The 17,733-nt window shown below is 41.6% G+C and overlaps 1 protein-coding gene across 1 annotated transcript in view; it reads left to right on the forward strand.

The window, feature by feature from the left end:
• TTN (titin) overlaps window positions 1-17,733 on the forward strand; it is a 238,731-nt gene that overhangs the window by 193,458 nt on the left and 27,540 nt on the right. Inside the window, exons 223-224 of the mRNA XM_055812704.1 lie at window positions 1-17,106; window positions 17,422-17,718. Coding sequence (XP_055668679.1) covers window positions 1-17,106; window positions 17,422-17,718 — 17,403 coding nt within the window. The remainder of the gene's footprint in view (window positions 17,107-17,421; window positions 17,719-17,733) is intronic.

Below are 17,733 nucleotides of genomic sequence, written 5' to 3' on the forward strand. Positions count from 1 at the left end.
ATCCACCAGGTCCACCTGCAAATCCGAGAGTGACTGATACTACAAAGAAAAGTGCATCTTTAGCCTGGGGCAAGCCTCACTACGACGGTGGTCTTGACATTATTGGCTATATAGTAGAGCATCAAAAGGAAGGAGAAGAAGAATGGGTAAAAGACACAACAGGGACTGCTTTAAGAATCACTCAGTTTGTTGTTGCTCATCTGCAGACAGGAGCCAAATACAATTTCAGAATATCTGCCATGAATGCTGCAGGTGTCGGTGAACCAGCAGTAATTCCAAGTGTGGAAATCAAAGACAGAGAAGAGATTCCTGACTTTGAATTAGATGCTGAGCTAAGAAGAACACTTGTTGTTAGAGCTGGATTAACTATTCGGATTTTTGTGCCAATTAAAGGACGTCCAACTCCAGAAGTTACATGGACAAAAGATGATGTTTCTCTCAAAGGACGTGCCAGTATTGAAAACACAGACTCTTTCACACTCTTGATTGTCACAGAGTGCACCAGATATGATGCAGGAAAATATGTAATGACTCTTGAGAATGCTGCTGGTAAGAAGACTGGGTTTGTAAATGTAAAAGTCTTGGATACACCAGGTCCACCAATAAACCTTAAGCCTCGAGAAATAACCAAAGACAGCATCACCCTCCAGTGGGATATGCCTCTGATAGATGGCGGCTCACGTATAACAAACTATATTGTTGAGAAACGTGAATCAACTCGGAAAGCATATTCTACAGTCACAACCAACTGCCAGAAGTGTTCCTTCAGGATTCCTAATTTGACTGAGGGCTGTGAATATTATTTCAGAGTGCTGGCCGAAAATGAGTATGGTATTGGTGAACCAGCTGAAACTGCAGAACCAGTAAGAGCTTCTGAGGCACCATCCCCACCTGAGAGCCTTAATATTATGGATGTAACACGGAACTCAGTTAGCCTGGCTTGGCCAAAACCAGAACATGACGGTGGCAGCAAGATCACTGGGTATGTAATTGAAGCACAGAGAAAAGGAACCAACCAGTGGGCACACATCACTACTGTAAAAACACTGGACTGTGTTGTAAAGAATCTAACTGAAAATGAAGAGTATACTTTCCAGGTAATGGCAGTGAACAGTGCTGGAAGGAGTGCCCCCAGAGAGAGCAGGCCAGTTATTATCAAGGAGCAAACAATGCTACCAGAGTTTGACCTCCGTGGTATCTACCAGAAAACAGTCATTGCCAAAGCTGGCGACAATATCAAGATTGAAATTCCTGTGCTTGGTCGTCCAAGGCCTACTGTGACATGGAAGAAAGAAGATCAGATACTTAAGCAAACACAAAGGGTGAATTACGAAAATACTGCAACTGCAACCATACTAAGCATTAATGAATGCAAACGAAGTGATAGTGGTCAATATCCGTTGTCAGCTAAAAATATTGTTGGAGAAGTTAGTGAAGTAATCACAGTGCAGGTTCATGACATACCTGGACCTCCTACTGGACCAATCAAATTTGATGAAATTTCATCTGACTTTGTAACGTTCTCATGGGAGCCTCCTTTGAATGATGGTGGTGTACCAATAAGTAACTACGTTGTAGAAATGCGTCAAACTGACAGTACCACATGGACTGAATTGGCAACCACAGTGATACGTACTACATTTAAAGCCATTCATCTGACTACTGGAGTTGAGTATCAGTTCCGTGTTAAAGCTCAAAACAGATATGGAATTGGTCCAGCCATTACTTCAGAGTCTGTAGTTGCCAACTACCCATTTAAGGTACCTGGGCCTCCTGGCACTCCTCAGGTGATTGCAGTCACCAAAGAAACAATGACTATTAGCTGGAATGAGCCAGTAACTGATGGTGGAAGCCCTATTCTGGGTTATCATGTTGAAAGAAAAGAACGAAATAGCATTCTTTGGCAGACTGTAAGTAAAATGCTGGTATCAGGCAATATCTTTAAATCAACTGGACTTACCGATGGCATTGCATATGAATTCCGTGTTATAGCAGAAAATCTGGCTGGGAAGAGTAAGCCAAGCAAGCCATCTGAGCCTGTGTTTGCCCTAGACCCAATAGATCCGCCTGGTAAGCCAATACCTCTAAACATTACAAGACATGCTGTTACACTGAAGTGGACTAAACCAGAATATAATGGAGGTTTTAAGATAACTGGCTACACTGTTGAAAAAAGAGACCTTCCTAATGGCCGTTGGCTGAAGGCTAATTTCAGCAATATACTAGAGACTGAGTTCACTGTAAGTGGTTTGACAGAAGATGCTGCCTATGAATTCCGTGTGATTGCTAGGAATGCTGGTGGGGCTGTTAGTCAGCCTTCTGAGCCATCAGATGCAATAACTTGTAGAGATGACATTGAAGCACCAAAGATAAGAGTGGATGCTAAATACAAAGACACTTTAGTGCTGAAAGCAGGTGAAGTTTTCAGACTCGAGGCTGATGTTTCAGGTCGCCCTCCACCGACTATGACATGGACAAAAGGAGAAAAAGAACTTGAAGACACAGCAAAATTAGAAATAAAAATAGCAGATTTCTCTACTGTTCTTGTCAATAAAGATTCTTCAAGAAGAGATGGCGGTGCCTATACACTTACTGCAACAAATCCTGGTGGCTTTGCTAAGCATATCTTCAATGTTAAAGTTCTTGATAGACCTGGTCCCCCAGAAGGACCTTTGGCTGTGTCTGAAGTCACTGCAGAAAAATGTGTGCTGTCATGGCTACCTCCAATGGATGACGGAGGTGCAAAAATTGACCATTATGTGGTTGAAAAACGTGAAACCAGTAGATTGGCATGGACAGCTGTAGCCACGGAAGTTCCATTGACTAAACTGAAGGTTACTAAGCTGTTGAAGGGCAATGAGTATGTGTTCCGTGTTATGGCCGTTAACAAATACGGAGTTGGTGAGCCGCTGGAATCAGAGCCTGTTCTTGCAGTAAATCCGTATGTCCCACCTGATCCACCTAAAACACCTGAAGTTACAGCAATTACAAAAGATTCTATGGTTGTTTGTTGGGGCCATCCTGATTCTGATGGTGGGAGCCCAATAACTAACTATATTGTGGAACGTCGAGACAGAGCTGGTCTACGGTGGGTGAAATGCAACAAACGGGTTGTTACTGACTTACGTTATAAAGTGTCTGGACTGACAGAAGGCCATGAATATGAATACAGAGTCATGGCTGAAAATGCTGCTGGAGTCAGTGAGCCAAGCCCAACCAGTCCATTCTATAAAGCTTGTGATACTGTATTTAAGCCTGGTCCCCCAGGTAATCCTCGTGTTTTGGATAGCAGCAAGTCCTCAATTACAATAGCATGGAACAAACCGATATATGACGGTGGCTCAGAGATCACAGGTTACATGGTTGAGATTGCGCTACCTGAAGAAGACGAGTGGAAGATTGTAACTCCACCAGCAGGTCTAAAGGCCACTTCTTTTACCATCACTGACCTGAAAGAAAATCAAGAGTATAAAATACGGATATATGCTATGAACTCTGAAGGTCTTGGAGAACCTGCTCTTGTTCCTGGGACTCCAAAAGCTGAAGAAAGAATGCTACCCCCAGAGATTGAACTTGATGCAGAACTACGTAAAGTTGTCACTATTAGAGCCTGCTGTACTCTAAGGCTCTTTGTCCCAATTAAAGGAAGACCAGCACCTGAAGTCAAATGGACAAGAGAACATGGGGAATCTTTGGACAGAGCAAGCATTGAATCAACAAGCTCTTATACTCTACTTATTGTTGAAAACGTAAATAGATTTGATAGTGGCAAATACATACTGACAATAGAAAACAGCTCAGGTAGTAAGTCAGCATTTGTGAATGTCAGAGTTCTGGACACCCCAGGGGCACCTCAAGATTTGAAAATAAAAGAAGTTACAAAATCATCAGTTACACTCACATGGGAGCCTCCTCTCATAGATGGTGGCTCTAAAATAAAAAATTACATTGTGGAAAAGCGTGAATCAACAAGAAAAGCTTATTCAACTGTTAATGCCAATTGCCACAAGACCAGCTGGAAAGTTGATTCACTGCAAGAAGGCTGCAACTACTACTTCAGAGTCTTAGCTGAAAATGAGTATGGAATAGGCCTTCCAGTTGAAACTTCAGAATCCATAAAAGTATCAGAAAGACCACTTCCACCAGGGAAAATAACTTTGTTGGATGTGACAAGAAATAGTGTATCCTTATCTTGGGAAAAACCTGAACATGATGGTGGTAGCCGAATTCTGGGCTACATTGTAGAAATGCAAAGCAAAGGCAGTGAAAAGTGGTCAACTTGTGCTACAGTAAAAGTTACTGAAGCCACTATCACAGGATTGATACAAGGTGAAGAATATACCTTCCGTGTTTCAGCTCAGAACGAGAAAGGTATCAGTGATCCTCGCCAGCTGGGTATACCAGTTGTTGCAAAAGATCTTGTGATTCCACCAGCTTTCAAACTACTGTTTACCACTTTCAGTGTTCTAGCAGGAGAGGACTTAAAGGTTGATGTTCCTTTTGTTGGTCGACCCAAACCAGCAGTGTTTTGGCATAAAGATAATGTGGCATTGAAACAGACTACGAGAGTAAATGCAGAAAGTTCAGAAAATAACACAGTGTTAACAATAAAAGAAGCATGTAGAGAAGATGTGGGGACGTATTCGGTTAAACTTACAAACTCTGCAGGTGAAGCAATTCAAACACTAAATATTGTTGTCCTTGACAAACCAGGACCTCCAACTGGACCAGTAAAAGTAGATGAAGTCACAGCAGATAGTATTACTATTTCCTGGGAGCCACCCAAGTATGATGGTGGTAGCTCTATCAATAATTATATTGTAGAAAAAAGAGACACTTCCACCACCACTTGGCAGATTGTGTCAGCTACAGTTGCAAGAACAACTATAAAAGCATGTCGATTGAAGACTGGCTGTGAATATCAGTTCAGAATCGCAGCTGAGAACAGATATGGGAAGAGCAGCTATCTCACTTCAGAGCCAATCATAGCCCAATACCCATTTAAAGTTCCTGGTCCACCTGGAACACCGTTTGTAACAAATGTCTCAAAAGACAGCATGGTGGTACAATGGAATGAACCAGTCAATGATGGTGGTAGCAAGATCATTGGGTATCACTTGGAGCGCAAAGAAAGAAACAGCATTCTGTGGGCTAAACTGAATAAAACACCTATTCCAGATACCAAATTTAAGACAACTGGCCTTGAGGAAGGTCTTGAATATGAGTTCAGAGTTTATGCAGAAAACATAGTGGGCATTGGAAAGGCAAGTAGAGCATCTGAATGCTATACTGCACATGACCCGTGTGACCCTCCAGGTCGTCCAGAACCTATAATAGTCACAAGAAGCTCAGTAACACTTCAGTGGAAGAAACCGGTATATGATGGTGGAAGTAAGATCACAGGCTATGTTGTTGAAAAGAAGGAGCTACCTGATGGTCGTTGGATGAAAGCAAGCTTTACAAATGTCATTGATACCCAATTTGAAGTAACTGGTCTAGTTGAAAACCAGAGGTATGAATTCCGTGTTATAGCACGAAATGCTGCAGGTGTTTTCAGTGAACCATCTGAGAGCTCAGGGGCAATTACAGCAAGAGATGAAGTAGAACCACCTCATATAAGTATGGATCCAAAATACAAAGACACTATTGTAGTGCATGCTGGTGAGTCATTCAAGCTTGACGCTGATGTTCATGGCAAACCAATACCTTCCATTCAGTGGTTAAAAGGCGATCATGAGCTGACAAACACTGCTCGTATGGAAATAAAAAGTACTGATTTTGCAACAAGCCTCAGTGTGAAGGAAGCCATTAGAGTTGACAGTGGTCAGTATGTACTACTGGCAAAGAATGTTGCAGGTGAAAAGAAAGTCCCTGTCAATGTCAAAGTTCTTGATAGACCTGGACCACCGGAAGGACCTGTTGAGATCACAGGTGTTACTGCTGAAAAATGCATGCTGTCATGGAAACCTCCGCTACAAGATGGTGGTAGCGATATTTCACACTACGTTGTAGAAAAAAGGGAAACCAGTCGCTTGGTGTGGACAGTTGTGGATTCAAATGTGCAAACTCTAAATTGCAAAGTTACAAAGCTTTTAGAAGGAAATGAATATGTTTTCCGCATCATGGCAGTAAATAAATACGGCGTTGGTGAACCTCTTGAGTCTGAACCAGTACTCGCAAAGAACCCATTCGTAGTGCCTCTTCCACCGAAGGCACCAGAAGTCACAGCCATTACCAAAGATTCTATGATAGTTGTATGGGAAAGGCCAGCCTCAGATGGTGGTAGTGAAATTCTAGGCTACGTCCTTGAAAAACGAGATAAGGAAGGTATTCGCTGGACAAGATGTAACAAACGCCTGATAAGTGAACTGCGATACAGAGTGACTGGGCTTATAGAAAATCATGATTATGAGTACAGAGTTTCAGCTGAAAATGCTGCTGGTCTTAGTGAACCAAGCCCACCTTCCACTTACTACAAAGCGTGCGATCCTATTTACAAGCCAGGTCCACCCAATAATCCTAAAGTTGTGGATGTTACAAGATCTTCAGTCTTCCTTTCATGGGGTAAACCTATCTATGATGGTGGCTCTGAAATTCAGGGATACATTGTGGAAAAATGTGATGTAAGTGACGGTGAATGGGCAATTTGTACCCCTCCAACTGGAATTAAGAATACTCACATGGAAGTAGAAAAATTAGTGGAAAAACATGAATACAAATTCCGCATATGTGCAGTTAATAAAGCAGGAGTTGGAGAGCATGCAGATGTTCCTGGTTCTGTTATTGTGGAAGAAAAGATGGAGGCACCAGACCTTGACCTCGACATGGAATTAAGGAAGATTGTAAATGTGAGGGCCGGAGGTTCTTTAAGACTGTTTGTTCCCATTCGAGGTCGTCCAACACCTGAAGTAAAATGGGCTAAAATGGATGGTGAGATCAGAGAGGCAGCTATTATTGATACCACTAGCAGCTTCACTTCCCTTGTTCTAGACAATGTTAACAGATTTGATACTGGAAAGTATACTCTGACTTTAGAAAACAGCAGTGGAACAAAGTCTGCCTTTGTCAGTGTAAGGGTACTGGATACCCCAAGTGCACCTGTTAATTTAAAAATCAGAGAGATCACTAAAGACTCTGTTTCACTTTCATGGGAACCTCCTCTTTTGGATGGTGGAGCAAAAATAAAGAATTACATTATTGAAAAGCGTGAAGCAACAAGAAAGGCATATGCAGCTGTTGTAACAAACTGCCACAAGACTTCTTGGAAAGTAGATCAGCTTCAGGAGGGATGCTATTACTTCTTTAGAATCTCTGCTGAGAATGAATATGGAATTGGCCTCCCCGCAGAAACCAGTGACCCAATTAAAGTTGCTGAAGTTCCACAGCCTCCTGGGAAAATAACAGTGAATGATGTCACAAGAAACAGTGTGTCACTAAGCTGGGAAAAACCTGAACATGATGGTGGCAGCAAAATCATACAATACATTGTTGAAATGCAAGCAAAGGGTAGTGAGAAGTGGTCAGAGTGTGCTCGTGTAAAAACACTTGAAGCAGTTATTAGTAACCTAATTCAAGGGGAAGAATATCTTTTTAGAGTAATGGCTGTAAATGAAAAGGGTAAGAGTGATCCTAGAACACTTGCAGTTCCAATAGTTGCCAAAGACCTGGTGATTGAACCTGATGTAAGACCTGCTTTTCACAGTTATAGTATCCAAGTAGGACAAGATCTGAAAGTAGAAGTACCAATTTCAGGTCGACCTAAACCAACTGTTACCTGGGTAAAAGACGGCCAGCCACTAAGGCAGACAACAAGAGTCAATATTAGTGATTTGACTGATCTTACTGTATTGAATATTAAAGAAACTAGCAAAGAGGACAGCGGCACTTATGAAATCACTGTGGCTAACGTTGTTGGGCAAAAGTCTGCCTCTGTTGAAATAATAACTCTAGACAAACCTGATCCGCCAGTAGGACCTGTGAAGTTTGACGAAATAAGTGCAGAAAGTATTACCCTATCGTGGAATCCCCCAGCATACACAGGTGGCTGCCAAATCACCAACTATGTTGTTCACAAGAGAGATACAACAACCACTGTATGGGAAACAGTTTCAGCTACTGTTGCAAGAACTACACTGAAGGTGACTAAACTGAAAACTGGATCAGAATACCAGTTCAGAATATTTGCTGAGAACAGGTATGGGCAGAGCTTTGCATTGGAATCTCCACCAGTTGTAGCACAGTATCCCTACAAGGAACCAGGACCTCCTGGCACACCATTTGTGACAACGGTTACAAAGGACTCCATGGTTGTACAGTGGCATGAACCAATAAATGATGGTGGCAGTAGAGTGTTGGGCTACCATCTTGAGAGAAAGGAGAAAAACAGCATTTTATGGGCTAAAGTGAACAAGACTATTATTCAGGACACAAGTTTTAAGACAACTAACCTTGAAGAAGGAATTGAATATGAGTTTCGAGTTTCTGCAGAAAATATTGTTGGTGTAGGCAAAACAAGTAAAGTTTCTGAGTGCTATGTAGCTCGTGACCCATGTGATCCTCCAGGTCGCCCAGAAGCTATAATAATAAAAAGAAGCTCTATTACTCTACAGTGGACCAAACCAGAATATGATGGTGGAAGTAAGATTACTGGTTATATTGTAGAGAAACGTGACTTACCAGATGGTCGTTGGATGAAAGCTAGCTTCACAAATATCATTGAAACTCAGTTCACTGTAACAGGGCTGACTGAAGACCAACGATACGAATTTAGAGTAATTGCAAAGAATGCCGCAGGTGCAATAAGCAAACCTTCTGACAGTACAGGACCAATAACAGCAAGGGATGAAGTTGAACTTCCACGAATTTCAATGGATCCAAAGTACAAAGACACAATTGTTGTAAATGCTGGTGAAACATTCAGACTTGAGGCTGATGTTCATGGAAAGCCACTACCAACCATTAAGTGGTATAAGGGAGATAAAGAGCTTGAGGAAACTGCTAGATATGAAATAAAGAACACAGATTTCAGTGCATTAATAATTGTAAAAGACGCCATTAGAGTTGATGGTGGACAGTACATTTTAGAAGCCTCTAATGTTGCAGGAACAAAGACAGTACCAGTAAACGTAAAAGTTCTGGACAGGCCAGGACCACCAGAGGGCCCAGTCCAAGTGACAGGAGTTACAGCTGAAAAATGTTCATTGGCATGGGCTCCTCCTCTTCATGATGGTGGCAGTGATATTTCTCATTATATTGTAGAGAAGAGAGAAACTAGTCGCCTAGCGTGGACTGTTGTTGCTCCAGAGGTTTTACCTACAATGCTGAAAGTAACAAAACTCTTGGAAGGAAATGAATATGTGTTCCGTATTATGGCAGTTAACAAATATGGCGTTGGTGAGCCATTAGAATCTGTGCCAGTAATGATGAAAAATCCATTTGTGGTTCCTGGACCACCAAAGGCCTTGGAAATTACCAACATCACAAAGGATTCAATGACTGTCTGCTGGAGCCGGCCAGATAGTGATGGAGGTAGTGAAATCATAGGTTACATTGTAGAAAAGAGAGACCGAGCGGGCATTAGATGGATAAAATGCAATAAACGACGAATTACAGATTTGCGATTAAGAGTTACGGGATTAACAGAGGATCATGAGTATGAATTCAGAGTTTCTGCTGAAAATGCTGCTGGAGTGGGTGAACCAAGCCAAGTTTCTCTTTACTTCAAAGCTTGTGACCCCATGTTCAAGCCTGGCCCACCTACTAATGCCCATGTTGTGGATACTACCAAAAGTTCAGTTACACTTGGTTGGAGTAAACCGATTTATGATGGTGGTTGTGAAATCCAGGGATACCTTGTAGAAATCTGTAAAGCAGATGAAGATGAATGGTCACTTGTTACTCCACAGACAGGTGTACGTGCCACTCGATTTGAAATCAAAAAGCTTACTGAACATCAAGAATATAAACTAAGAGTGTGTGCCCTCAACAAGATTGGTGTAGGAGAGGCTGCATCAGTTCCTGGTACTATTAAACCAGAAGACAAACTTGAAGCTCCAGAACTTGATATTGATTCAGAGCTAAGGAAAGGGATAGTGGTTAGAGCTGGTGGGTCTGCTAGGATTCACATACCATTCAGGGGAAGACCCACACCTGACATCACATGGTCTCGAGAGGAAGGTGAATTCACAGAAAAAGTTCAGATTGATAAAGGCATAAACTACACGCAACTTTCAATTGACAACTGTGATAGATATGATGCTGGAAAGTACATTCTTAAGTTGGAGAACAGCAGTGGTTCTAAAACTGCATTTGTTACCGTAAAAGTCTTGGACACACCAGGACCACCACAAAACTTAGTGGTAAAGGATATAAAGAAGGATTCTGCTGTATTATCTTGGGAACCACCGATTATCGATGGTGGTGCAAAAGTAAAGAACTATGTAATAGACAAGCGTGAGTCAACTAGGAAGGCATTTGCAAATGTAAGTGCTAAGTGTGGAAAGACAAGTTTTAAAGTTGAAAATCTCACAGAAGGAGCAACTTATTACTTCAGAGTTATGGCTGAAAATGAATTTGGAATTGGTGTTCCAGCTGAAACCACGGATGCTGTCAAAGCCTCAGAGCCACCTCTGCCTCCTGGGAAAGTAACGCTCACTGATGTGACTCAGAGAAGTGCATCACTTACATGGGAAAAACCTGAACATGATGGAGGAAGCAGAATTTTGGGATATATTGTTGAAATGCAACCTAAAGGAATGGAAAAATGGAGTGTTGTTAGTGAGACCAAAACATGCAATGCAGTAGTGTCTGGTTTGAGTCCAGGACAGGAATACCAATTTCATGTAATTGCCTACAATGAAAAAGGCAAAAGCGATCCCAGAGCACTTGGAATTCCTGTGATAGCTAAAGACTTGACAATTGAGCCAAGTTTCAAACTGATGTTTAATACATACAGTGTACAGGCTGGAGAAGACCTGAAGGTAGAAGTACCATTTATAGGTAGACCCAAACCTACTATTACTTGGACAAAAGATGACCAGCCACTGAAGCAGACAACCAGATTACATATTCAGGATACAACAACATCAACCACCTTACATATTAAAGAAAGCAACAAGGAAGACTTTGGTAAATATACAGTAACTGCAACAAACCCAGCTGGTACAGCAACAGAGCACCTGAGCATAATTGTACTGGAAAAGCCTGGCCCACCACGAGGACCTGTCCGCTTTGACGAAGTTAGCGCAGACTTTGTTGTTTTATCATGGGATCCACCTGATTATACTGGTGGCTGTCAGATAAGCAACTATATAGTAGAAAAGCGTGACACAAGCACTACCACATGGAGCATTGTGTCAGCAACTGTTGCAAGAACCACTATCAAAGCAACAAAGCTTAAAACAGGTTCTGAGTACCAGTTCAGGATTTCTGCTGAAAATAGGTATGGGAAGAGCTCTCCTTTGGATTCTAAACCAGTTGTTGTGCAATACCCCTACAAGGTGCCTGGGCCTCCTGGAACCCCATTTGTAACAGCAGCTTCCAAGGACCATATGATTGTACAATGGCATGAACCAGTTAATGATGGAGGAAGCAAAATTCTTGGCTACCATCTTGAATGTAAAGATAAGAACAGCATTCTTTGGATAAAACAGAACAAGTCACTCATTACAGACACCAAATATAAAACAGATGGCCTTGAAGAAGGTCTTGAATATGAGTTCAGAGTTTCTGCTGAAAACATTGTTGGCATTGGCAAAGTCAGCAAAGTATCAGAATTATATGTTGCCCGAGATCCTTGTGACCCACCTGGCCGCCCAGAGGCTGTTGTTGTTACAAGAAATAATATCACGCTGAAGTGGAAAAAGCCAGAGTATGATGGTGGAAGCAAAATAACTGGATATATTGTAGAAAAGAAAGAACTACCAGATGGTCGCTGGATGAAAGCCAGCTTTACAAATGTGTTGGAAACAGAATTTACAGTAAGTGGTCTTGTTGAAGACCAACGATATGAATTTAGAGTAATTGCAAGAAATGCAGCAGGTTGCTTGAGTGAACCATCTGAAAGTACAGGGGCCATTACTGCCAGAGATGAAATTGAAGCACCAGGGGCTTCACTGGATCCCAAATACAAAGATGTCATTGTTGTTCATGCTGGAGAAACCTTTGTTCTTGAAGCCGATATTCGCGGCAAACCTGTTCCTGACATTACATGGTCAAAAGATGGTAAAGACCTTGAAGAAGCAACTGCAAGAATGGAAATTAAATCTACAATTCAGAAAACAATTCTTACTGTCAAAGACTGTATAAGAGTAGATGGAGGTCACTATACTCTTAACCTCAAAAATGTTGGAGGCACAAAATCTATACCAATCACTGTAAAAGTGCTTGACAGGCCAGGACCTCCAGAAGGACCTTTGAAGGTTACAGGTGTCACTGCAGAAAAATGTTACTTGGCATGGGCTCCACCTTTGCATGACGGTGGTTCTAGTATCTCACATTATATCATTGAGAAAAGAGAGACAAGCAGGCTTTCATGGACACAAGTAGCAACAGATGTGCAAGCTCTTAACCACAAAGTAACCAGACTCCTTGCTGGCAATGAGTACATTTTCCGTGTAATGGCAGTGAACAAATATGGAACCGGAGAACCCTTGGAATCTGAGCCAGTTGTGGCTCGTAATCCGTACAAACCCCCTGGTCCTCCTTCAACACCTGAAGTTTCAGCAATCACAAAAGATTCTATGGTGGTAACATGGGGTCGCCCAGAAGACAATGGGGGAGCTGAAATTGAAGGTTACATACTTGAAAAACGAGACAAAGATGGTATCCGGTGGACCAAATGCAATAAGAAAAGGCTGACAGACTTGCGACTCAGAGTAACGGGCCTTACCGATGGGCATTTCTACGAATTTAGAGTTTCTGCTGAAAATGCTGCAGGAGTAGGGGAACCCAGTGAGCCATCCATTTTCTATCGGGCTTGTGATGTACTATATCCACCGGGTCCACCAAGCAATCCAAAGGTTACAGACACTTCCAGGTCATCAGTTTCCCTTGCCTGGAGTAAGCCCATTTATGATGGTGGTGCTCCAGTTAAGGGATATGTAGTAGAAGTAAAAGAAGCTGCTGCTGATGAATGGACTACTTGCACCCCACCAACAGGCTTACAAGCAAAACAGTTCACCGTAACAAAACTTAAAGAGAACCAGGAGTATAACTTCCGCATCTGTGCCATCAACTCAGAAGGAGTAGGAGAACCTGCTACTATACCAGGTGCAGTCATAGCAGCAGACAAGGTTGAGCCTCCTGAAATTGAACTTGATGCAGATCTCAGAAAAGTAGTCACTGTACGTGCTAGTGCTACATTGCGCCTGTTTGTCACCATCAAAGGAAGACCAGAACCTGAAGTTAAATGGGAGAAAGCAGAAGGAACCATTAGTGAGCGAGCTCAGATTGAAGTCACCAGTTCCTATACGATGCTGGTCATTGACAATGTGAATAGATTTGATAGTGGTAGATACAATCTTACTTTAGAGAACAACAGTGGCAAAAAATCAGCTTTTGTTAATGTCAGGGTGCTTGATACACCTAGTGCACCTATAAACCTGACAATCAGAGAAGTGAAGAAAGATTTTGTAACATTAGCCTGGGAACCACCACTTATTGATGGTGGAGCTAAAATTACCAACTATGTAGTTGAAAAGCGAGAATCCACAAGAAAGGCATATGCCACAGTTACAAACAACTGTACTAAGAATTCCTTCAAAATTACTCAACTACAAGAAGGATGTAGTTACTACTTCCGTGTTCTAGCTGTAAATGAATATGGGGTTGGCTTAGCAGCAGAAACACCTGACCCAATTAAAGTTTCTGAACCACCTTCTCCACCTGCAAAGGTCGTTCTTGTTGATGTGACTCGCAACTCTGCTTCAATTAAATGGGAAAAGCCAGAAAGCGATGGTGGCAGTAAAATTACTGGTTATGTTGTAGAAATGCAAACTAAAGGAAGTACAAAATGGAGTGCATGTACACAGGTGAAAACATTAGAAGCAACAATAACAGGCTTAAGTATGGGAGAAGAGTACAGTTTCAGAGTGATTGCTGTTAATGAAAAAGGAAAAAGTGATCCAAGAGAACTTGGTGTCCCAGTCATCGCAAAAGATATTGAAATTCAGCCATCTGCTGAACTCCTTTTCAACACATTCACTGTGAAAGCTGGAGATGATCTTAAGATTGATGTGCCAATCAGAGGGCGACCTCTTCCAACCGTTACCTGGAAGAAGGACGGGAATCCCTTAAAAGAGACAACCAGGGTAAATGTTCAGATGTCAAAGACTTCAACTTCATTGTCCATCAAGGAAGCTTCAAATGAAGATTTAGGACATTACGAATTACATCTTTCAAATACTGCTGGATCAACAACAGCTTCTTTAACTGTAGTTGTCCTTGACAGACCAGGACCACCAACAGATGTGCATATTGATGAAGTTAGTGCTGATAGCATAACGCTGTCTTGGAAACCTCCAACATATGATGGTGGGTGCCATATTAGCAATTACATTGTGGAGAAACGAGAAACTACCACAACAACATGGGATGTAGTATCTGCAGCAGTTGCAAGAACTTCAATTAAAGTATCTCGACTCACCACTGGCTCTGAATATCAGTTCCGTATTTGTGCAGAAAACCGCTATGGGAAAAGCACTTACACTAATTCTCCTTCTGTTGTGGCAGAGTATCCATTTAAGCCTCCAGGACCACCTGGAACTCCTCATGTGACACATGCAACTAAAGCTTTCATGATTGTAACGTGGCAGGTACCAGTTAATGATGGAGGTAGCAGAGTATTAGGATATCACTTGGAGCGTAAAGAAAGAAGCAGCATTCTTTGGACAAAAGTCAACAAGAGCCTCATACCCGATACTCAAATGAAAGTTACAGGTCTTGATGAAGGACTGTTGTATGAATATCGTGTGTATGCTGAAAACATTGCTGGAATAGGCAAATGCAGTAAATCATGTGAACCTGTAGCTGCAAGGGATCCATGTGATCCTCCTGGTCAACCAGAAGTCACTAATATTACAAGAACATGTGTCTCACTGAAATGGACTAAACCAGAATATGATGGTGGAGCTAAAGTAACAGGATATATTATTGAACGCAGAGAGATACCAGATGGTCGTTGGCTAAAGTGTAATTTTACTAATGTGCAAGAAACATACTTTGATGTAGGTGGACTTACAGAAGACCAGCGATATGAATTCCGTGTGATTGCAAAGAACGCTGCTGGACTCTTCAGTCAGCCGTCTGAATCAACTGGACCTGTGACTGTAAAAGATGATGTCGAGGCTCCAAGAATTATGATGGATGCAAAATTCAGGGATGTTGTGGTTGTGAAAGCTGGAGAAGTGTTTAAAGTCAATGCTGATATTGCAGGACGGCCAATCCCAGTGATTTCATGGACAAAGGATGGCAAGGAGCTTGAAGGAAAAGCCAGAGTTGAAATATCCTCAACAGATCACACTACTGCAATAACCGTTAAGGACTGTATCCGAGGTGATTCAGGACAGTATGTACTAACATTACAAAATGTTGCAGGAACAAGATCTTTGGCAATTAATTGCAAAGTGCTTGATAGACCTGGCCCACCTGCAGGCCCATTAGAAATAAATGGCCTTACTGCTGAAAAGTGCCATTTATCATGGGGACCCCCTCAAGAAAATGGCGGTGCAGATATTGATTATTATATTGTAGAAAAACGTGAGACCAGCAGAATTGCATGGACACTTTGTGAAGGAGAGCTTAGAACAACGTCCTGTAAAGTGACAAAACTACTGAAGGGTAATGAGTATATTTTCAGAGTGATGGGAGTTAACAAGTACGGCGTTGGTGAGCCTCTAGAAAGCATTGCTGTCAAAGCCCTAGACCCATTTACAGTTCCAAGTCCACCTACATCTTTAGAGATCACCAATGTGAGCAAAGATTCAATAACTCTGTGCTGGGCAAGACCTGATTCTGATGGAGGCAGTGAGATCTCTGGCTATGTAATTGAAAGGCGTGAGAAAACTAGCCTAAGATGGATTCGTGTAAACAAAAAGCCAGTTTATGATTTAAGAGTGAAATCATCTGGTCTCCGTGAAGGATGTGAATATGAATTCCGGGTTTATGCAGAAAATGCTGCTGGTCTCAGTCTTCCAAGTGAAACCACCCCATTGATTCGGGCAGAAGATCCAGTCTTTTTGCCATCTCCCCCATCTAAACCTAAGATTATGGATGCTACAAGGACAAGTATCACAATTGGATGGACAAAGCCACTGTTTGATGGAGGTTCTCCAGTAACAGGATACACAGTTGAGTACAAGAAAACTGATGAAACTGACTGGACAACTGCTATTCAGAACTTAAGAGGCACAGAATACATCGTAACTGGATTAGTATCAGGCTCTGAGTACATCTTTAGAGTGAAATCCATTAACAAAATGGGTGCCAGTGAACCGAGTGATGTCTCAGAACCTCAGGTGGCAAAAGAAAGAGAAGAAGAACCTGCCTTTGATATTGACAGTGAAATGCGGAAGACTTTAATTGTAAAGGCTGGTGGATCATTCACAATGACTGTTCCTTTCAGAGGCAAACCAGTCCCAAATGTAACATGGAACAAACCAGACACTGATCTCCGTACACGAGCAAGCATTGATACTTCAGATAATTGCACATCTCTTACTATTGAAAAAGCAACAAGAAACGATTCTGGAAAATACACGTTAACATTGCAAAACATCCTGAACACTGCTACCTTGACTTTAATTGTCAAAGTTCTTGATACTCCTGGCCCACCATCTAATATTGCAGCAAAAGACGTAACCAAAGAATCTGCTGTGTTATCTTGGGATGTTCCTGAAAATGATGGTGGAGCACCTGTAAAGAACTATGTTATTGAAAAACGAGAAGCTAGCAAAAAAGCGTGGGTCACTGTGACAAACAGTTGTCATCGCCTGTCCTACAAAGTGACTGGCCTGCAAGAAGGTGCCATTTACTACTTCCGGGTTTCTGGAGAAAATGAATATGGTGTTGGAGTGCCTTCTGAGACCAAGGAGGGAACAAAAATAACAGGTGTGTTTTACTAATAAAAATATTTTTAATATTTAAAACAATACATGTTTTAAAATCTTTATGTCAAAATAACAGTGTTAAATCTGTTTACAGTAAAATAAGATAATTTTGTGGCAGATATGTCTGTGGGTTTGCAAATGAAAAAGCTAAGTAATATCTTGAATTTTAAATTTTGCTTGCATTTTACTTAAAATGCTTTTAATATACAAATTTAAAAACATATTTTCTCAATCCAGATGGCACTGCTGTGTAATTGCTAATATAAAACATAAATACTTGCTATATTGTTTAACCCGTTGCACTTTTTTTCCTCAGAAAAACCCAGCCCACCAGAAAAACTTGGAGTAACAAATGTCACAAAGGACAGTGTTTCTCTTTCATGGCTAAAACCAGAACACGATGGTGGAAGCAGAATTGTGAGCTACCTCATTGAAGCTCTTGAGAAAGGACAGCAAAAATGGGTTAAGTGTGCTGTTGTAAAAACAACTCATCACGTTGTCCATGGTCTTAAGGAGAATGTTGACTATTTCTTCAGGGTGTCTGCAGAAAACCAAGCTGGTTTAAGTGATCCAAAGGAACTACTGCTCCCTGTTACAGTAAAAGAACAATTAGGTATGCTTCCTGACA

The sequence above is a fragment of the Falco peregrinus genome, chromosome 8 (genome assembly GCF_023634155.1).
Source record: "Falco peregrinus isolate bFalPer1 chromosome 8, bFalPer1.pri, whole genome shotgun sequence".
Taxonomy (NCBI): Eukaryota; Metazoa; Chordata; class Aves; order Falconiformes; family Falconidae; genus Falco; species Falco peregrinus.